The 23068-nt window shown below is 40.9% G+C and overlaps 1 protein-coding gene across 1 annotated transcript in view; it reads right to left on the bottom strand.

The window, feature by feature from the left end:
- The window catches only part of HEPHL1 (hephaestin like 1), a 97183-nt gene that overhangs the window by 62998 nt on the left and 11117 nt on the right, over positions 1 to 23068 (bottom strand). Inside the window, exons 2-4 of the mRNA XM_070457114.1 lie at positions 12152 to 12396; positions 2286 to 2498; positions 1481 to 1660 (exon numbers count right to left, since the gene is read on the bottom strand). Of these exons, the coding sequence (XP_070313215.1) occupies positions 1481 to 1660; positions 2286 to 2498; positions 12152 to 12396 (638 nt within the window). The remainder of the gene's footprint in view (positions 1 to 1480; positions 1661 to 2285; positions 2499 to 12151; positions 12397 to 23068) is intronic.

Raw genomic sequence — 23068 nt, forward strand, 5'->3', positions numbered from 1 at the left:
TTCCGTCATGATTCCGTCTTGGTAGGCTGTATGTTCCCAGGAATGTGTGCATTTCCTACAGGTTATCCAACATGTTGGCATGTATTTGTTCACAGTAATCTTTTATGATCCTTTGTGTGTCTCATCTTTCATTTCTGATTTTGTTTATTTGAGTTCTTTCTCTTTTTTCTTAGTGAGTCTAATTAAAGATTTTAGTGTCTATTTCATTTTTGTTTTGCCCTTTCTGCTCTAATCTTCTTTATTTCCTTTCTTCTAGTAATTTTGGGCTCAATTTGTTCTTTTTCTAGTTCTTGAGGTGTAAAGTTAGCTTGCTTACTTGAAACTTTTCTTTTTTTCTGAGTTAGGCATTTATCAATATGAACTTCCCCTTAGAATTCTTTCTTCTGCATCCCATAAATTTTTATATATTACATTTCCATTTTCATTTGTTTCAAGCTTTTTAAAAATTTCTCTTTAGAGTTCTTATTCAACCTATTGATTGTTCAGTAACATGCTCTTTAATTCCACATGTTTGTAAATTTTCCAGTTTTCTTCATATAATTAGTTTCTAGTTTCATACCATTGTGGCCAGAAAAGATACTAGATATGATTTCAGTCCTCTTAAGTGTATTAAGACTTATCTGTGGCCTAACATATGATCTGTCTTGAAAAATGTTCCATGTGCTCTTGAGAAAGAGGAGTATCTTATTGTTTTTGGATGGAATGTTCTATAAATATCTGTTAAGTCCATCTGATCTAACATGTTGTTTAACACCAGTATTCTCTAAATTGATTTTCTTTTTGGACACCTACATTGATATAAGTAGGGTGTTAAAGTACTTTACTATTATGTATTGCTGTCTGTTTTGCCCTTTATGTCTGTTAATATTTGGTTTATATATATAAGTTCTCCAATGTTGGGGGCACAAATATTTTAAATGTTACCTATTCTGGTTGAATTTACCCCTTTATAATTATGTACACCATTCTTGGTATCTTATTATAGCCTTTATTTTAAAGTCAATTTAAAGTCTGATATAAGTGTAGCTACTCCAGCTTTCTTTTGGTTTCTATTTGCATGGAGTAATTTTTTCCATCCACTCAGTGTCCGTCTGTGTGTCCTTACAATTAAAGTATGTCTCTTGTAGGTAATGTAATAGATAGGTCTCGGCTTGGTTGTTGTTGCTGTTTAATCTATTTAATCCCTCTGTGTCTTTTGCTTTGAGAACATAGGCTATTTACACTTAGTTGTTGACAAGTATGTGCTTATTACCATTTTGTTCATTGCTCTCTGTTCTTGTGACTCCTCTCGCTCCTTTCTTCTTCTTTGCTCTCTTTCTTCACTTTAGGTTCTGACTGGTATCACTTTCTTATTATTCCCGTCATTAAGTTATAAATCTTGGAAAGCTTGGCTTGCTATTTTTGTGTGTTTTGTATCCCTTGTAGTGCCAGATACACCAAAGGCAGTTGGTATGTACTTGATAACATGGGAGACACTCACCGTGCATTTTGTTACTTCTTTGGAAAACAGCATCTTCTTTGTCAACTGAATCAGGATCAGTGCAGAATTGTCTGATGTTTTCATCGAGGTACCAGCTTTGATTCTCATCCACAAGAGTGAACATTATAACAAACTCCCGGTCTACATCAGTCCTTGTTCCTGAATAACTGTGCAGGATACCTATCAGGCACATTAAAAGAGTAAGAAAAGTTCAAAGTGGACTAAACCAAGATGAGCTTTTCTTCCTGACAATAGTATCAGGTAAATGTGAAGATTTTTAAAGACCTATATGTACAAGAGTAACCCACAACATAAAACCAGTGAAGGGCTTTGATGGAAGTGACAGAACCATAGCAAAGTCCTGAAACAGAAATCCTCACAACCACAGACTTGGAAACCTGACTATCCTTAAAGGAAATATACTTTATTGATAAAACATAGATACATTAAATCAATTAATAGGGTACAAAGTAGCAAGGTGATTATGTGTATGAAATAATAAAGCAAAACATCTCTGGTTATTTGAGTACATTTTACACTTTCCTATGTGTGGTGTCAGTGTCTGGTTTTTGCATATGGGTTTCAGAATGCTATGATGTTTTTAGGCAGAAGTCTGAGTTATTGTCCCTGCTATGAATCTTCTATGTTAGGAGAATTTCTTTAATCTTACAGAAAGTTTGGAAGAAGAGACACACTCTGTGTGATGCAAGGGGGGTGGGCAAAACAAGACCTGAACACTATATACACTTTTCAGCACACTTGGGAAGAGATTTCTAGGTACAGAAGGGGAGAAGACACATCTTACCTTCTTTGCACACTAGCAGTGGGCCAATTAACCCAGAACAGATGTCCTTAGGGGCATCAATATGTGAATGGTATACCCAAGTCAGGCAGTTTGCATCTGCTGGGGCAGGAGCATATTCTTCTCTTACTGGCCAGACGTAGGTATAGTTTTTGCCAGGAGGAACCATGTCATCATCCTTGTTCCTTCCAGATGTTCCATCTGGATACAGGGCTCCTTTCAAGAAAAATGAAACAGTTAAAACACAGAGATCACACATTATAGTGGAAAGAGCTAGATCTTTGAAATCAAACATATATCAGCTAAAATTTATTTGCTATGGGACTTGAGACTTGTTACTTAAATTCTCACTGTCTTGATTTTCTACCAATAAAGCTGGAATGTATGCATCTACCCCACAGAGTTGTAAGAACTATGTGAGGCACTGTATATTGTGTCCTGCACAGAGTCAGATATTTAATAAATTTTTAAGAAAAGATTAAGAAAGGGTATACAAGAATACACAGAAGAACTATACCAAAAAGATTTTAATGACTTCAGTTCAGTTCAGTTCAGTCGCTCAGTCGTGTCTGACTCTCTGCGACCCCATGAATCGCAGCATACCACGCCTCCCTGTCCATCATAAACTCCCGGAGTTTACTCAAACTCATGCCCATCGAGTCGATGATGCCATTCAGCCATCTCATCCTCTGTCGTCCCCTTCTCCTCCTGCTCCCAATCCCTCCCAGCATCAGGGTCTTTTCCAATGAGTCAGCTCTTCGCATCAGGTGGCCAGAGTATTGGAGTTTCAGCTTCAGCATCAGTCCTTCCAATGAACACCCAGGACTGATCTCCATCGACTGCTTGGATCTCCTTGCAGTCCAAGGGACTCTCAAGAGTCCTCTCCAACACCACAGTTCAAAAGCATCAATTCTTCAGTGCTCAGCTTTCTTCACAGTCCAATTCTCACATCCATACATGACCACTGGAAAAACCATAGCCTTGACCAGATGGACCTTTGTTGGCAAAGTAATGTCTCTGCTTTTTAATATGCTGTCTAGGTTGGTCATAACTTTCCTTCCAAGAAGTAAGCGTCTTTTAATTTCATGGCTTCAATCACCATCTGCAGTGATTTTGGAGCCCAAAAAAATAAAGTCTGACACTGTTTCCACTGTCTCCCCATCTATTTCCCATGAGGTGATGGGACCAGATGCCATGATCTTAGTTTTCTGAATGTTGAGCTTTAAGCCAACTTTTTCACTCTCCTCTTTGACTTTTATCAAGAGGCTTTTTAGTTCCTCTTCACTTTCTGCCATAAGGGTGGTGTCATCTGCATATCTGAGGTTATTGATATTTCTCTCGGCAATCTTAATTCCAGCTTGTGCTTCTTCCAGCCCAGCATTTCTCATGATGTACCCTGCAAATAAGTTAAATAAGCAGGGTGACAATATACAGCCTTGACGTACTCCTTTTCCTATTTGGAACCAGTCTGTTGTTCCATGTCCAGTTCTAACTGTTGCTTCCTGACCTGCATACACGTTTCTCAAGAGGCAGGTCAGATGGTCTGGTATTCCCATCTCCTTCAGAATTTTCCACAGTTTATTGTGATCCACACAGTCAAAGGCTTTGGCATAGTCAATAAAGCAGAAATATATGTTTCTCTGGAACTCTCTTGCTTTTTTGATGATCCAGCGGATGCTGGCAATTTGATCTCTGGTTCCTCTGCCTTTTCTAAAACCAGCTTGAACATCTGGAAGTTCACGGTTCATGTATTGCTGAAACCTGGCTTGGAGAATTTTGAGCATTACTTTACTAGCGTGTGAGATGAGTGCAACTGTGCGGTAGTTTGAGCATTCTTTGGGATTGCCTATCTTAAGGATTGGAATGAAAATGGACATTTTCCAGTCCTGTGGCCACTGCTGAGTTTTCCAAATTTGCTGGCATATTGAGTGCAGCACTTTCACAGGACCATCCTTCAGGACTTGAAATAGCTCAACTGGAATTCCATCACATCCACTAGCTTTGTTCATAGTGATGCTTTCTAAGGCCCACTTGACTTCACATTCCAGGATGTCTGGCTCTAGGTCAGTCATCACACCATTGCGATTATCTGGGTCATGAAGATCTTTTTTGTACAGTTCTTCTGTGTATTCTTGCCACCTCTTCCTAATATCTTCTGCTTCTGTTAGGTCCATACCATCTCTGTTCTTTATTGAGCCCATCTTTGCATGAAATGTTCCCTTGGTGTCTCTAATTTTCTTGAAGAGATTTCTAGTCTTTCCCATTCTGTTATTTTCCTCTATCTCTTTGCATTGATCGCTGAGGAAGGCTTTCTTATCTCTCCTGGCTATTCTTTGGAACTCTGCATTCAAATGGGAATACCTTTCCTTTTTTTCCTTTGCTTCTTGCTTCTCTTCTTTTCACGGCTATTTGTAAGGCCTCCTCAGACAACCTTTTTGCCTTTTTGAATTTCTTTTCCATGAGGATGGTCTTTTTCCCTGTCTCCTGTACAATGTCACGAACCTCCATCCACAGTTCATCAGGCTCTCTGTCTATCAGATCTAGTCCCTTAAATCTATTTCTCACTTCCACTGTATAACCAATCATAAGGGATTTGATTTAGGTCATACCTGAATGGTCTAGTGGTTTTCCCCACTGTCTTCAATATAAGCCTGAATTTGGCAGTAGGAGTTCATGATCTGAGCCACAGTCAGCTCCTAGTCTTGTTTTTGCTGATCGTATGGAGCTTCTCCATCTTTGGCTCTAAAGAATATAATCAATCTGATTTCAGTGTTGACCACCTGGTGATATCCATGTGTAGAGTCTTCTCTTGTGTTGTTCGAAGAGTGTGTTTGCTATGACCAGTGTGTTCTCTTGGCAAAACTCTAGTAGCCATTGCCCTGCTTTATTCTGTACTCCAAGGCCAAATTTGCCTGTTACTCCAGGTGTTTCTTGACTTCCTACTTTTGCATTCTAGTCCTCTATAATGAAAAGGACATCTTAGATAACCACAATGGTGTGGTCACCTGGAGCCATATTCCTCATCTTGGAATATGAGGTCAAGCAGGCATCAAGAAGCATTACTGCAAATGAAGCTAGTAGAGGTTATGGAATTTTAACTGAGCTATTTAAAAATCCTAAAAGATGATGCTGCTAATTAAAGTGCTGCACTCAATACACCAGCAAATTTGAAATCTCAGCAGTGGCCACAAGACTGGAAATGACTGGTTTTCATTCTAATCCCAAAGAAGAGCAATGCCAAAAAAATATTCAGAGTAACAGACAATCGCGCTCATTTCACATGCTAGTAAGATTATGCCCAAAATCCTTCCAGCTAGGCTTTAGCAGTATGTGAACTGAGAGCTTCCAGATGTACAAGCTGGGCTTAGAAAAGGCAGAGGAACCAGAGGTCAAATTGCCAACATAAATTAAATCATAGAGAAAGCAAGGGAATTCCAGAAAAATATCTACTTCTGCTTCATTGACTACATGAAAGCCTTTGACTTGACTGTGGGGATCACAACAAACTGCAGGAAATTCTTAAAGTATTATCAAACCACCTTACCTGTCTTCTGAGAAACCTGTGTGCAGGTCAAGAAGCAACAGTTAAAATGTCACATGGAACAATGGACTGATTCAAAATGGGGAAAGGAGTACATCAAGGCTATATATTGTCACTTTGTGTATTTATGCAGAGAACATCATGTGAAAGGCTGGGCTGGATGAAGCACAAGCTGGAATCAAGATTGCCAGGAGAAATATCAACAACCTCAGATATGCAGATGACACCACTCTAAAGGCAGAAAGTGAAGAGGAACAAAAGAACCTCTAATGAAGGTGAAAGACAAAAGTGAAAAACTTGGCTTAAAACTCAACTTTCAAAAAACTAAGGTCATGGCATTTGTGCTCATCATTTTATGGCAAATAGATGGGAAAAAACGGAAATAGTGGCAGATTTTCTTTTCTTGGGCTCCAAAATCACTGCAGACAGTGACTGCAGCCATGAAATTAAAAGACACCAGCTCCTTGGAAGAAAAACAATGACAAGCCTGGACAGAGTATTAAAAAGCAGAGTCATCATTTTTCCTACAAAGGTCCATCTAGTCAAAGCTGTCGTTCTTTTTCAGTAGTCATGTACAGAGGTGAGAGTGGGACCATAAAGAAGGATGAGCATTGAGGAATTGATGCTTTCAAACTGTGGTGCTGGAGAAGATTCTTGAGAATCCCTTGGAATGCAAGGACATCAAACCAGCCCATCCTAAAGGAAATCAACCCTGAATATTCACTGGAAGGACAGATGCTAAAGCTGAAGCTCCAATAGTTTGTCTACCTGATGTGAAGAGCTGACTCATTGGAAAAGATCCTGATGCCGGGAAAGACTGACTGAAGGCAGGAGGAGAAGGGGGCGATGGAGGATGAGCTGGTTGGATGGCATCACTGACTCAATGGACATGAGTTTGAGCAAACTCCAGGGGATAGTGAAGGACAGGGAATCCTGACATGCTGCCGTTCATGGGGTCATGAGAGTCAGACACTACTTAGTGACTGAACAACAGCAACAACAGGTTAAATAGGAGTCAATTCCAGGTGTATTCAAGTCCTTAAGGTAAAAGGCAAAACTGTAAAGCTTTAAGAAGGTAAAACAGGAGAATATCTTTATGATTTTAGGGTAGGAAGCTTTTTAAAATAATTATAAAATGTACTAATTGTTAAAGAAAGCACTGATAAATTTTGACCACAATTATACTTAAAAGCTTTTGCACAATGAAGGAAACATAAGCAAGATGAAAAGACAGCCTTCAGAATGGGAGGAAATAATAGCAAATGAAGCAACTGACAAAGGATTAATCTCAAAAATATACAAGCAAATCCTGCAGCTCAATTCCAGAAAAATAAATGAGCCAATCAAAAAATGGGCCAAAGAACTAAACAGACATTTCTCCAAAGAAGACATACAGATGGATAACAAACACATGAAAAGATGCTCAACATCACTCATTATCAGAGAAATGCAAATCAAAACCACAATGAGGTACCATTACACACCAGTCAGGATGGCTGCTATCCAAAAGTCTACAAGCAATAAATGCTGGAGAGGGTGTGGAGAAAAGGGAACCCTCTTACACTGTTTGTGGGAATGCAAACTAGTACAGCCACTATGGAGAACAGAGTGGAGATTCCTTAAAAAACTGGAAATAGAACTGCCATATGATCCAGCAATCCCCCTGCTGGGCATACACACTGAGGAAACCAGAATTGAAAGAGACATGTGTACCCCAATATTCATCACAACACTGTTTACAATAGACAGGACATGGAAGCAACCTAGATGTCCATCAGCAGACGAATGGATAAGAAAGCTGTGGTACATATACACAGTGGAATATTACTCAGATATTTGAAAGAATGCATTTGAGTCAGTTCTAATGAGGTGGATGAAACTGGAGCTTATTATACAAAGTGAAGTAAGTCAGAAAGAAAAACACCAATACAGTATATTAATGCATATGTATGGAATTTAGAAAGATGGTAATGATGACCCTATATGTGAGACAGCAAAAGAGACACAGATGTAAAGAACAGACTTTTGGACTCTGTGGGAGAAGGTGAGGGTGGGATGATTTGAGAGAATAACATTGAAACATGTATATTATCATATGTGAAATAGATTACCAGTCCAACTTCGATGCATGAAAGCAGGGCACTCAAAGTTGGTGCACTGGGACAACCCTGAGGGATGGGATGCAGAGGGAGGTGGAAGGGGGGTTCAGGATGGGGGCACATGTACACCCATAGCTGATTCATGTGTCAGCCACGGAAAAAACCACTACAGTATTGTAAAGTAATTAGCCTCCAATTGTAATAAATAAATTAATTTTTAAAAGAAAACAAAAAAAGAAAGTTAAGAAGTTCTGTTCATTAAAAGATACCTTAAAGGAATGAAAAATCAAGTCACATATTCACAACATACATAACTGATGAAAAGATTCATATTCAAAATAAAGTACTCCTTCAACTAAGTGACCAAAAAACAGAAAATCCCACAGGATAATAGTAAAGGTATTGGTATGGGATCAGTATTTAGAAAAAAAATGCTTAATTTAATAAATTTAATAAATTTCATTACAGGGAAACCCTAGATTACAATGACAATGATATATCACTATGGACCTACCAAATAGGAAAAAATTTCTAAAGTTGGTATTATTCAGTGTTGTTGGGAATGTACAGCAACTGGAATTTTCATACAGTGCTGTTAGGAATATAATTGGTACAACCACTTTGGAAAACCAGAGTTATATACTAAATTTGAATGTATGTATGTATATTTTCACTCTTAGATATGTTTCTTAGAGAAACATATGCAACTGGAGCAGAAAACATGTATAAGAATGTTCACAGCAACATTCCTCAGGAATCAAAACACAGCAGACCACTCAAATACCTATCAAGAATGTAACAGAAAAGTAAATGATAATATATTTATATACAGTTAGGTTCAGAAAACATTTCCTGTGAAGAGTCTGAGTATAAATATTTTAGGCTTTGCAGGGTTCTGTCTCAAAATCTTTTCACATATATATATATATATGTATATATGAATATATATATATGTCATATATATATTGTCCTATATATATATATATATATATTGTCCAATATATATATATATATATATATATTGTCCAATATATATATATATTGTCCATATATATATATGTCCCTATGTCCCGTGGACCACAGGTTGCCAATCCCTGATGTAGAGGAAAACTGTGTGCGTGCATTCTAAATCGCTTCAGTTCAACTCTTTGAGACTCTATGGACTGTTGCCTGCCAGGCTCTCCTGTCCATGGGATTCTCCAGGCAGGAATACTGGAGAGTGTTGCCATGCCCTCCTCCAGGGGATCCTCCCAGTCCAGGGATTGAACCCGAGTCTCCAATGTCTCCTGCACTGGCAGGCGAGTTCCTTACCACTAGTGCTAACTGGGAAGCACAAGATGAAAACCACACAGCACTGAAAACAGTCTACAGATGGGAGTGGCTATCCACTCCAGTGTCTTCCCTGGAGAATTCCATGGACAGAGGAGCTTGGTGGGCCACAGCCAAAGAGTCCAACAGGTCTGAGCAACTAACACACACACATAAATTTTGGAGCAGAAATCAGTGAAGGAGGAAATAGAAAACTGTAAAATAGATGAATCCAGAAGTTAGTTACTTCCTTGAAAAAAGATCAACAAAATTGAGAAAACTTTACATAGACTGCCAAGAAGAGAGGGCCCCAGTTACCAAAACCAGGAATGAAAAATAGGGCATCATTCTTACTTACAGAAATTAAAAAGACTATAAAGGGACTATTACAAATAATTTTAAGCCAAAATATTAGACAACTTAGATAAAATTGACAAATTTTTAGAGAGAAACAAATTACTAAAACTGACTTAAGAATAAATAAAGAATTGGAATAGACCTAATACACAAAGAAACTGTTTCACAATTAAGACTCTCCCTTCAAAGAAAACCCAGGCTCAGATGGTTTTCACTTATAAATTCTATGAAATACTGAGAAAAAATGATGCCAGTCCATTACAGAATCTTTCAGGGAGTAGAGAAAGGAATAGTTCCAAATTCACCCTGTGAAGCAAACAGTACCTTGATACCAAAATCAGATTAAAAACATCACAAGAAAGGAAAACTATAGACCAATATTCCTCATATGTGGACACCAAAAAATTCTAACAAAATACTAGCAAACAGACCCCAGCAACATATAAAAAGAATTACATACCATGTCCAAATGGAATTTATTTTATGACTGTAAAGTTGGTTTAACATTCAAAAATGAGCTAAGGTAATAAAACATATTAATAAAATAAAGGACAAAAACTACACCCTCATATCAATAGAGGCAGAAAACAAACAAAATCTAGTACTTATCAAGTTAAAAACTCTTAACAGTCTAGGAGTAGATGGGAACTTCCTTAACCTGATAAGTATATCTAAGAAAAATCCATGGCTAGCCTCTTGATTAATGGGAGGGAGACAACATGCTTTCTTCCTAAGATTGAGAACAAGGCAAGAATGTCTGTTCTCACCACTATTATTAAATATTATCCTGAAGGTTCTAGCCAGTGCAATAAGGCAAAAGAAAAATTAAAGATTTACCAATTGGTAAGGAAGAAATAAAACTCTGTTTATTCATAGTGACATGATTCAGTATTTAGAAAATTCCAAGGAACCCTTTAAGCATCTATTAAAAAAACAAGTTTAACAAGATAATAGGATTCAAGATAAACATATAAAAACCAATTGTATTTATTCACACTTGCAACAATCAAAAATGAAATTAAGAAAACTATTCCATATACAATAGTATCAGAAAGAATAAAATACTTCTGAATAAATTTAACAAAAGAATGCAAATCTTGTGCACTAAAAGCTAAGACATTGTTTAGAGACATTTATGATCTAAATTCCATGCTCAGATTGGAAGAGTCAATATTTTCAAGATGGTAATTCATCTTTCAGTGCAGACAACAGTTTTTCCCCAATTGATTGATAAACTCAGTGCAATCCTCAACAAATCCAATTAACATTTTTGGTAAAAATTAACAAGCTGATCTGATATTTATTGATATGGAAATGCAAAGAACCTAGAAAAGCTTAAAAGTCTTTTTTAAAAAAGCAAAGTTGGAGATTTTATACTTCCCAATTTCAAAACTTACTATAAATTCATAGTAATCAAGATAACACAACGTTGGTGAAAGGATAAGTGTATAGAATCAGTAGAACGGTATTGAGAACCCTGAAATAAACCTTTAGAGTTATAGTCATTGATTTTCTACTATAGCCTATGATTCATTTATCTTTTTCCCAATACCTAGAGTCAGTCTCTGGCATCTGGTGGGCACCCAGTGGAAGGCTCAGGAAGGTAAAGAATTTCTTGTGCTCACTTTCAACTATTCAGAACTAACCAAATCTGTGACCAAGAGCTTTGCTGCACCTCAGGTGGAGGGAAATGGCCAAGAGCAAAGGGCACTCCCCATCTCCTGTCCATCATCAGTGGTGCCTCCTCTGGCTACTTAGACAGACCTGGTCGTGGCAACTGCCAAGCTAGTCTGGCTGCCTTAAGACATTCACCACAATCCAGAAGCTTCCTTTATGATAAAGTGAACTGCATCCAAGTTAACGTTACTGTTCCTGGCACATTCCTCAGAGTCAGGCTGTAGCAGGTTTAGTACCATTTAATCCGTTCCACATGATCACAAGCAAGAATGCAATGAGAGATGAGAAAAATACTTCTGAAGATTGAGAAATGTTTCCCATCTCAAAAGTCCAAGAGTGCTGCTTATAATTTTTTTTTTTTAATTTTAGGGAGGACTCAGGGGACTGCACTATTGAAACTCTTGAAGTGCAAACAAGAAGACAGGGCAGCTTCAGAAAGGAAGCACCACAGATAGTAGCTTTAAGCAGGGAAGTTGAGGCCCACGGGCACTGAGACACTCTTTCCACAGCCGAGGCTGTTACTGGTGACAGGATATGGGAATTCATCGTGCACGCTGGTCTTTATCCAACGTGGGCCCCGGTCATGACTGATTGACAAGGAAGGTCAGTGCGCCTCGGGGCTGTGCTGGAGCACGTGCCAAGGGACCTCAGCACTTCCTGTGTAGCCACATAGAGGAAGAAAGGAGGGAGGGAAGAAATAAGGGAAAGAAAAGGGAAGAAGAGGAAGAGAAGGTGGGGACAGAGGCAGGTGGGGTGAGGAGGAGGCAGGGAGAAGTTAAAAGAACACGTGTTACCACTGTGCTTTTAGTATCCTGCTCACTGTAGCTGACAATTGCCTAACTTAGGAAGGAGAGACAAGACACCTATAATATAAGATTGATATTTACCTTCTGAGTCCTTGTTGTAGAAAACGCCATGTGGATGCAAGGAGTAAGGGCGGGACGCAAAGTTCTTTAAATGGATGACAATCACATCACCCACTTCAGCCTTCAAGATGGGACCCAAAAATCCAAGCCAGGGAGGCTTCGGGATCTCCTTGGAATAGGTCTCATCTGTGTAGTGTCTGTAAACAGCCTTTTTGTAAAGACTTCCTATCCTGTTGGGCCCTCTTTCCAGATATAAGGTTGCAAGCCTGAAAGTAAGGAAAATATTTTATAATTAAAGCTAAAAGAGAAATCCTAATAGCTTACCTTAATAGTCCATCAAGTGCTTACAAGTATGATTTCTCATTTGGTGTTCACCATAACACTGCAAGCTTTGTAGAGTTGGTAAGATTATCCTCAATTTATTAGAGAGGAAGTGGAGGCTAAGAGTTAAGTGACAAGCTGAAAGGCACAAATAGTATTCACAACCAAACTAAAACAGAACTAATGATATATTTGCTGTCCATTTGCCCCTTTTCATTCAATACATTCCCATTCACTCTTTCATTTAATACTTCCTATGCACTTACTGCATTCTAAGTAAAAGTTTATGATCTAATATTGAAAAAAATTAAGTAACTGCACAGAGCAATTTATGATTAAGTGCCAACTGACTGATTGATGCAATGGATATATGCTCCATTTTTCTAGGGGTATATTTATTCACAGAAGGAAAAGATTGCTGTGGATCAAAGAGGTCAGAAATACCTCATGAAAAATTCAGAGATTAAGGAGAAGTAAGATTGGGTAACAAAATGGAAAAGTTGAGGATACTAAGCAGGGGTGGAGCTTGAGCAACAAGGAGGAAGAAGTATGGGTGATATGGGGGAGAGCGGTTTATAAGCTGGGGCTCAGGGGTGGATGGTGAGGAGTGAGAAGTATGGCTGCATGCAAAATCTGGGGAAAGACTGGTAATGAACTTTATCATATGGTTATCATAGGTTGAAGAATTTAGAATTGATCCTGGAGGCTCTGAAGACTCACTGAGGTTTTTCATAAAATGGGTGATATGATAATCAGTATTTAAGGATGGTGCAATAAGTATTATTGCAGTGGTGTGCAAGTTTTAAAGGAGTCAGGCAAAGAGAATAGCAAAGATGGGGAGCAGGCAGGCTGTTTGGAGACCAGGAGGGTATGATGCAATAGAAAAGAGATGGATGTGAAACAAATAAGATTCTAGGATGTGAAGTGACCAGATGCCCTCCTGGAACCCCAGGGTAAAAGGGACACTCAGTTCCAGAGTCTGGGAGCCTGAGACAATAGCAGTGCTGGTGACTCTACTCTGGAGGTGGCCATACCATCTTCTTCTGGGAGGTGGAACCCCCTTCCCCACTCTCAGCCCATGTGCTTAGTGAGGGACTCCAATCCCAGAAGTACTGGGTACAGCCATCCCTGTGTAGCTGTGTCTAACAGGTGATGAGAGGCAAGTCCCACTGTGGCACACACTCCTGCCTGTGTGCATGCATTCCCTCTCAGTCACTCAACAAACTAAGTATCTCAAGCCCTGTGCTCAGTTCTGGGGATACAGAGAAAAAGACAAAGACTTGAAGGAGTTCTCATTCTAGAAGGAAGAGTTATTAAAACCAAGCAGGACCCTGTGGGGCCTTCCCAGTGACAGACCCCTGGTGTCCCATGCCTCTTGTTTGTAGAAAAGCTTTAGGCTCCTAGGTTTTCCCCAAGATCCAAAGAGCAAGTTTAACCAGAGAAGTGAGAAAATGCAGAAACAAAGACAAGTAAGACAAAATAATAGTTTAGCTATAAAACAAAGTCAAGGACCTTTAGTTCCTCCTCAAGAGCTACAGACAATATTCTGCATCATATCCTTGAGTTGTTTTGCAGATACTAAAACCTGCACCAAGAGGAAGAAGTTAACTACGTGCTGACCACCAGCATGTCAACCCCAGATGAGTAGGAAACAGAAGGTTCATGGTGTTGACTCCCAAACACCACCATTACCTCACCACCAGTCAGTCAGAAGGATGTACGTGAACTGATCACACACCCCTCGATCTCACTTTAAAAAACCCTCCCTGAAAACCACTGGGGAATTTGTGAGCTGCCTGCTGTCTTTGCTTGGCCCCACGTTGAGCACCTTGCAACCAATGCTGTACTCTCCTTCACCACAGCCTGGTATCGGTAGATATGCTTTACTACACATTGGGTAAGTGGATCCATGTTTGGTTCAGTAACATTATGAGAACATAGGTATCTAATCTGGAGCATAAAATGTATCAGGTGAGGTTTCCTAGATGAAGTAATGCCTAAATATGGTCTCAAAGAGCAGAGACATGTTACCCAAGAAAGACGATGGAAAGGGCTGATATGGCAGACATTTTGCCAACTTAGCACCCACACCACATTCTTTAGTCTAAGAGCAAGCCTTCCCCATGCTCATTCTATATGCATGGGTGGGGCTCCGCATCCACCTCCAGCAACGGAGAAAGTGACTCAACCTAACCGATCAGCACACCAAGCCCCATGTCATTGGTGGAGCACACCGTCCTTGGTAGAGGGATGGCTCTAATCTAGGTCTGGACAATTTCAACCAACCAACCCACCCTCGACCACAGTGATTAGTTCAGGGACATGGCTGGTTGGTTAAATCCGAGGGAATCTAGAAACTTATGAAGGATAGCATTTTGTGTACTCAGAACTGGGAATGTGAGTCTAGAGCTTTTGGCAACCATGTGGCCAACCCAAGGAGAGAATCTGCTGGGGACTTTCACATTCCTCTTGTCTCTTAAATTTTGCTATTTGCTTCTTCTCTCTAACCAACTCCTACTTGCTTTCATCATGATATATCTCTTCGCTTTTCTCTTTCTCATTTACTGTATCTTCTATTCATGTCCGACTTGTCACGGCCCCATGGACTGTAGACCATCATGCTCCTTTGTCCATGGGGTTCTCCAGGCTAGAATACTGGAGTGGGTAGCCATTTCCTCCTCCAGGGGATCTTCCCAACCCAGGGATCAAACCTGGGTATCCTACATCAGAAGGCAGGTCCTTTACCAGTAGCGCCACCTGGAAAGCCCAGGATAAAATTATATCTCTAATTAATAGTCACTGAATATTCTTGAGCAGGGAAATCTGACCATATATCTTTGTTTCAGGAAGACAATTTTCCCATAACTAACTTTTCTTCATCTGCTTTCACCCACCTGCATCTGCTCACTTGAGCAAACTTCTGAGCTTCTACCTCTGAATACCAAGCCTGCCTGGCTGACAGAGACTATTTACCTTCATGCTTGATTTGCAGAATTTTATTCCTTGGTATCTGACCACAGCTTGGCTGAGACCCCTTCTCCCAGTGGCCTGAATGTGGCATCTGCTTGCCTTGTCAGATCTGGTTCTTTCTTTAGCCAACTGGGGAGATTCACTGTCTCTCGTTACTTCTACATCATCTTTCCCAAATTCTCCTCCTCTCTTCTTCTCTCTTTCTGGGTCCTATTCAAGTGGATAATTTTTTTTTTTTTTTTTTTTTGGCTGCACACTGTGAGACTTTCAGGATTTTAGTTCTCCAAACAGGGATTGAGCCCAGGCCAAAACAGTAAAAGGGCCAAGTCCTAAATACTGGACTATCAGGAATCTCCCTAGAATTTCTTGGTAGATGGATCCATAGCAGGTCTGAGAGTCTCTGTATTAGCTAATGGATATCTGTTAACCTCATTAAGATTAGCACTTCATTAAACACTACCTTTCCATTAGTCATGTGTGGATGTGAGAGCTTGCACCATAAAGAAAGCTGATCGCCAAAGAATTGATGCTTTTGAACTGTGGTATTGGAGAAGACTCTTGAGAGTCCCTCGGACCGCAAGAAGATCCAACCAGTCCATCCTAAAAGAAATCAGTCCTGAGTATTCATTAGAAGGACTGATGCTGAAGCTGAAACTCCAATACTTTGGCCACCTGATGCAAAGAGCTGACTCATTTGAAAAGACCCTGAGGCTGGGAAAGATTGAAGGCAGGAGGAGAAGGGGACAATAGAAGAGGAAATGGCTGGATGGCATCACCGACTGAATGGATGTGAATTTGAGCAAGCTCTGGGAATTGGTGATAGACAGAGAGGCCTGGTGTGCTGCAGTCCATGGGGTTGCAAAGAGTCAGACATGACTGAGTGATTGCACTGAACTGAACTGAAACACTATAGGCCAAAAGGTTAAACAGGTATCTTCAAGGCTTCATGTTCATTTCCTTGAAGAGATCAACAAATGATCAGATATAAGTGACTCAAATACAAGCTCCCAAGCAGTCCCTTTGACAAAGATCCGAGCAATCTCTAGTGTGAATAGCAGCTTTGCCCACCCCGCAGACTTTTCAGGATGATGGAACCAGAGATCTATGTGCTCCACACTTCAGCACTCAGCCTTTCCTTCAAATAAGAGTTGAACAAATGTTTTGGCAAATATCAGTTGAAAGAGCCCCATATTGTTTATCTGCCCAGAGCACCAGATTACTAGCCTGTCCAGGCACCCACATGTGCCAACCTGCCCTGCCTTTGTTGTAGAGTCAGTATGGGGGGAGGTTCCTATGACAAAGGAGGAAGCCACGGGTTCAGGCCCCCAAAGAGGAGCCAGAAGTGAGCCCGACCTGAGAAAGGCCAGCACTCCAGAAATCATAGGATCAGTCCTCCCAGAGGAAGCAAAGCCCTCTCTCACCCAGATGCCAGCTTCAGCTTCCAATCCAGATAATGGAGCCAATGAGACAGGAATCCTGACAAAAAGACTGGAGAATTACAACAATGATTTTTGTATCAAAAGCCTTGACATATCGAAATTTTTTCAGCTGCTGACTAGGTAAATTATGGCACAGTCATACCACTTGGTTTCCCAGGTGGCTCAGTGGTAAAGAATCAGCCTGCAATACAGGAGACACAGGTTCGATCCCTGGGTCAGGAAGATTCCCTGGAGGATATAACTGCAACCCACTCCAGTATTCTTGCCTGGGAAATCCCATGGACAGAGAAGCCTAGCAGGCTGCAGTCCAAGGAGTCGTAAAGAGTCGGATATGATTTAGCGACTGAGTATACACACCCACACACCACTTAGCCATACAAAAGAATTAGATATTTCTACAGGTAGCAGGATGGTGTGGTTATCAAATACTAAGTGGTAAAAGCAAATTTTAGCATGTAAAGTGTGTAAAGTATGCCATTTGTGTATTTTTAAAACAGTGTATATACACACATATGCAAAGAAAACATTTGAAAAGTGGCCAGGGAAATCATAAAGTGTAGCCTCTGGGACTTGGGACTGAGGTCACAGACAGGAGCAAGAAGGGAAGAGAAGTTTACTTTTTTACATTTAATTCTATGTATTTCCTTTTATTTCTCCATGCTACTTTTTAAAATTAAGATGTGACTTATACATACAATGAAATATTACTAAACCTTGAAAATGAATGAAACTGAGCCATTTGCAGAGATGTGAATGGACCTAGAGACTGTCATACAGAGTGAAGCAAATCAGAAAGAGAAAAACAAATATAGTATATTAACACACATATGTGGAATCTAGAAAAATTGTACAGATGAACCTATTTGCAAAGCAGAAATACAGGTGCAGAAGTAGAGAGCAAACATATGCACATCAAGGAGGGAACGGGATGGTGGGATGAACTGGGAAATTGGGATTGACATATTTACATTACTGTGTATAAAATAGGTAACTAATGAGAAACCTACTCTATAGAACAGGGAACTCTACTCAATCCTCTATGGTGACCTGAAAGGAAGGTTAAAAGGGGGGATATATGTATACATATAGCTGATTTACTTTGCCATACAGTGGAAACTAACACAACATTGTAAAGCTACTATACTCCAACAAAAAATTTTAGAGTTTATTTTTACTCACCCTCTTCCCTACTGTGGGAATGTTTTACTCAGTACCACTGTACTTACTTTCATAACAAAAACAAGCCCACATTTTATTTAAACAACAGAGCGCACCCTATTTGGCTGCTGAGGGGTCAAACTTTCCTCCTATGTGACTTGTACCTCTGAAAACCCAGCTGGCACCACGAAGCTTGCTGTGAGGATGAGCTCTCCTTCCCCACAGGGAAGACTGGGCATCCTGACCCGGGAGCACAGCACCTGCTCAGCCTCTGGACTGACAAGTCTGAGTCCACGCTGTCAGTCTCAGGACTGAGGTCTTGGGAACACTTGGATCTGTGCACACTTGGCCTTCCTCCTGCACTGAGCATACATGTGTCTGCCCAGCTGCAAGCATTCACCTCTGCTGGTCCATAGGGCCAAAGCCTACATTTCCCTGTGCAAGGGAATGGGATCAAAAGTCTGGATGCCTGACAGTGGGGCTCTATTATAGAGGCTCTTGTGTTTCCCAGCCTCACTTGCAGCTTGGATGGTCATGTGACAGTTCTAGCCAAAAAGATGTGAACACATATCACTCCTTGGCGCATCTCTGAACTCAGCTGGTAGAGACCCTTTCTGTTCTCTGACTTCCCATTATCCATGCCTAAAATGAAGACGTGATCACTGGATCTTTGGCAGCCTTCCTGAGAGACTGAAGAAGAAGGTCACACCTTAGGGACGGTCAATTGGAAATCCAAAAGAACCTGGGACCCTAAAGATGGCCAACCTCTGGACCTCTTTTGTGTAAATCAATAAATAGACTTAAGCCAGTGTTTGGGGGGCTTCTGTTAACTAGCAGCTGAGTATAAATCCTAATCGAGGAGGCTGCTCAGAGGGAGAACGAAGAGGAAGAGCAGAGGAGAGCTGAGTCATCCTCACTAACTGGTCCCGGAGCAGGCGGAGTTGTCTGGCTTTATACTGGTCACCAAGTAAGCCAACGCCTGAGCAAAGGTTAGATTCAGAATTTCTGGTGTCAACTCTAAGCTCAGCTTGATGGGTAAAAAGTTATAATGAAGTTATTCGTAGGAGCTTGCAGGCTCTGCAGGGAGAGACGCACCTCTGCCCCTCCTCACTTCTCTGCTCCGACTTCACAGTGTGTGCATATATGCACACGTACATATGCCCACGTGCAAATGTCTGCTGAGCAAGAGTTCCTCACTGTGAGTTGTCTGCAGAGCCTCCCAGACAGAAGGTGAGGATATCACAGGGAGGGGAAGTGCATATACTGCATAGTTCTGCAGTGAGTTGTATATCAACTTGTTTTGCACATTCCTGGATGGGTATCAGTCTTATCACCTTGTGAAATGGAGTATTTCCTGCCATATCAGTAAACAAGGATGTCACAGCCCTCAGGGATTTCAGCCTTTCAAATGTAAATTTCTGAGACCCTGAAGAACAGTGTCATCTGTCCGCAGCCATTAGCCATCCCCACCCCACCCCAACCCCCACTCCCCGTAAGGGCTGAGCAGCTGGGGGAATGGGGGGCGGGGGGCGCAGCGTGGCCATGTCTGCCCCTCCCTGCAGTGAGCCTCCAGTCAAGGATACAGAGCAGGTCACTGGTCCCAGACAGCTGCGACGCAAATGAAAGGAATGATTTCAGTGAGCCCAGACGCTTGCATCTTCTGATACATAGAAGAGTAAATTCCTTAATTTGAGATATCTGGTTTTCCTTAATTAACAATAATCTTTTGATATTCAAATTGCCTGACCCTTGACTTCTATATTGTCTGACTCCTTGCCCACCCACCTCCTTGGAAACAGTTCTCTCAGGATCACTTGAGATGCTATATCCTGGGTTTAAAGTCCTAACAATTCCCACTGAATAAACAACTCTCAACTTTTAGACTGCATTTTTTTTTTAGATTGTATTTTTTTCAGTTTACAACCTAAACAGCCAGTGCTTACTCCAAGGTCCATATAGTCAAAGCTATGGCCTTTTCCAGTAGTCATGTATGGATGTGAGAGTAGGACCATAAAGAAGGCTGAATGTCAAACATGTGATGCTTTTGAACTGTGGTGCTGGAGAAGACTCTTGAGAGTCCCTTGGACTGCAAGGAGATTGAACCAGTTGATTCTAAAGGAAATCAACCCTGAATATTCATTGGAAGGACTGATGCTGAAGCTGAAGCTCCAATACTTTGGCCACCTGATGCAAAGAGCCAACTCAATGGAAAAGACCCTGATTCTGGGAAAGACCAAGAGCAGGAAGAGAAGGGAATGCAGAGGATGGAATGGTTGGAGGGCATCATCAACTCAATGAACATGAGTTTGGGCAAACTCCAAGAGACACTGAAGGACAAAGAAGCCTGGTGTGCTAGTCCATGGAGTCACAAAGAGTCTGATACAACTGAGCAACTGAACAACAATAGTGCTTAGCATAAAATCCACAGTAGCTATTTGAAACCATAGGAAATATTAAAATCCATAGGATCTATCGAAAGTGGAAAAAGTAAAGGAGGGGTGGAAATAAGAGAAAGTCTTTTCAGTGTCTTTACAGCAAACCATCCGTAAGAATACATCTTTCATTTGTGACAGAAGCTCCAGCTCCCATGAGCTCTAGAAGATGCAACTTTGGCCCAAGTAACAAAGCAAGTGGGTGACTTCAAGGAGTCATCCATATGACAGTTTAGCTCGAGTGCACTAATTAGAATGCCCATGTGGAAGGGTTGTATATTACATTTACGGTGTAGTCGCAGGATAATCCCACTGTGAGCAACTGAGTAATCACCAACCTTGAAATTCATCCCCAATCTACATTCTAACATTGTGACTCAAGCTGGGGAGGTGTCTATTTCCTGCTGTGAAGGAATCCAGTGGGGTGGGAAGTTTCAGACTCAGTTCAGTCTCTCAGTCATGTCCGACTCTTTGCGACCCCATAAATCGCAGCACGCCAGGCCTCCCTGTCCATCACAAACTCCCGGAGTTTACTCAAACTCATGCCCATCAAGTCAGTGATGCCATCCAGCCATCTCATCCTCTGTCATCCCCTTCTCCTCCTGCCCCCAGTCCCTCCAAGCATCAGGGGCTTTTCCAATGAGTCAACTTTTCACATGAGGTAGCCAAAGTATTGGAATTTCAGCTTCAGCATCAGTCCTTCCAATGAACACCCAGGACTGATCTCTTTCAGGATGGACTAGTTGGATCTCCTTGAAGTCCAAGGGACTCTCAAGAGTCTTCAACACCACAGTTCAAAAGCATCAATTTTTCGATGCTCAGCTTTCTTCACAGTCCAACTCTCACATCCATACATGACCACTGGAAAAACCATAGCCTTGACCAGACAGACCTTTGTTGGCAAAGTAATGTCTCTGCTTTTTAATATGCTATCTAGGTTGGTCATAACTTTCCTTCCAAGGAGTAAGCATCTTTTAATTTCATGGCTGCAGTCACCATCAGCAGTGATTTTACAGCCCAAAAAAATAAAGTCTGACACTTTCCACTGTCTCCCCATCTATTTCCCATGAGGTGATGGGACCAGATGCCATGCCCAGTGGTGGATGGGACTGGTGATAGAAGCAAGATTCAATGCTGTAAAGAGCAATATTGCATAGGAACCTGGAATGGTAGGTCCATGAATCAAGGCAAATTGGAAGTGGTCAAACAGGAGATGGCAAGAGTGAATGCCGACTTTCTAGGAATCAGCGAACTAAAATGGACTGGAATGGGTGAATTTAACTCAGATGACCATTATATCTACTACTGTGGGCAGGAATCCCTTAGAAGAAATGGAGTAGCCACCATAGTCAACAAAAAAGTCCTAAATGCAGTACTTGGATGCAGTCTCAAAAATGACAGAATGATCTCTGTTTGTTTCCAAGGCAAACCATTCAATATCACGGTAATCCAAGCCTATGCCCCAACCAGTAATACTGAAGAAGGTGAAGTTGAACGGTTCTGTGAAGACCTACAAGACCTTTTAGAACTAACACCCGAAAAGATGTCCTTTTCATTATAGGGGACTGGAATGCAAAAGTAGGAAGTCAAAAAACACCTGGAGTAACAGGCAAATTTGGCCTTGGAGTACAGAATGAAGCAGGGCAAAGGCTAATAGAGTTTTGCCAGGAGAACACACTGGTCACAGCAAACACACTCTTCCAACAACACAAGAGAAGACTCTATACATGGATATCACCAGATGACCAACACCGAAATCAGTTGATTATATTCTTTAGAGCCAAAGATGGAGAAGCTCTATACAGTCAGCAAAAACTGGAGCTGACTGTGGCTCAGATCATGAACTCCTTATTGCCAAATTCAGACTTAAACTGAAAAGAGTAGGGGTAACCACTAGACCATTCAGGTATGACCTAAATCAAATCCCTTATGAATATACAGTGGAAGTGAGAAATAGATTTAAGGGACTAGATCTGATAGACAGAGAGCCTGATGAACTGTGGATGGAGGTTCATGACATTGTACAGGAGACAGGGAAAAAGACCATCCCCATGGAAAAGAAATGCAAAAAGGCAAAATGGTTGTCTGAAAAGGCCTTACAAATAGCTGTGAAAAGAAGGGAAGCAAAAAGCAAAGGGAAAAAGGAAAGGTATTCCCATTTGAATGCAGAGTTCCAAAGAATAGCCAGGAGAGATAAGAAAGCCTTCCTCAGCGATCAGTGAAAAGAAATAGAGGAAAACAACAGAATGGGAAAGACTAGAAATCTCTTCAAGAAAATTAGAGATACCAAGGGAACATTTCATGCAAAGATGGGCTCAATAAAGGACAGACATGGTATGGACCTAATAGAAGCAGAAGATATTAGGAAGAGGTGGCAAGAATACACAGAAGAACTGTACAAAAAAGATCTTCACGACCCAGATAATCACAATGGTATGATCACTCACCTAGAGCCAGACATTCTGGAATGTGAAGTCAAGTGGGCCTTAGAAAGCATCACTATGAACAAAGCTAGTGGATGTGATGGAATTCCAGTTGAGCTATTTCAAATCCTGAAAGATGATGCTGTGAAAGTGCTGCATTCAATATGCCAGCAAATTTGGAAAACTCAGCAGTGG

The sequence above is a fragment of the Odocoileus virginianus genome, chromosome 28 (assembly GCF_023699985.2).
Source record: "Odocoileus virginianus isolate 20LAN1187 ecotype Illinois chromosome 28, Ovbor_1.2, whole genome shotgun sequence".
In the NCBI taxonomy this organism is placed as follows: Eukaryota; Metazoa; Chordata; class Mammalia; order Artiodactyla; family Cervidae; genus Odocoileus; species Odocoileus virginianus.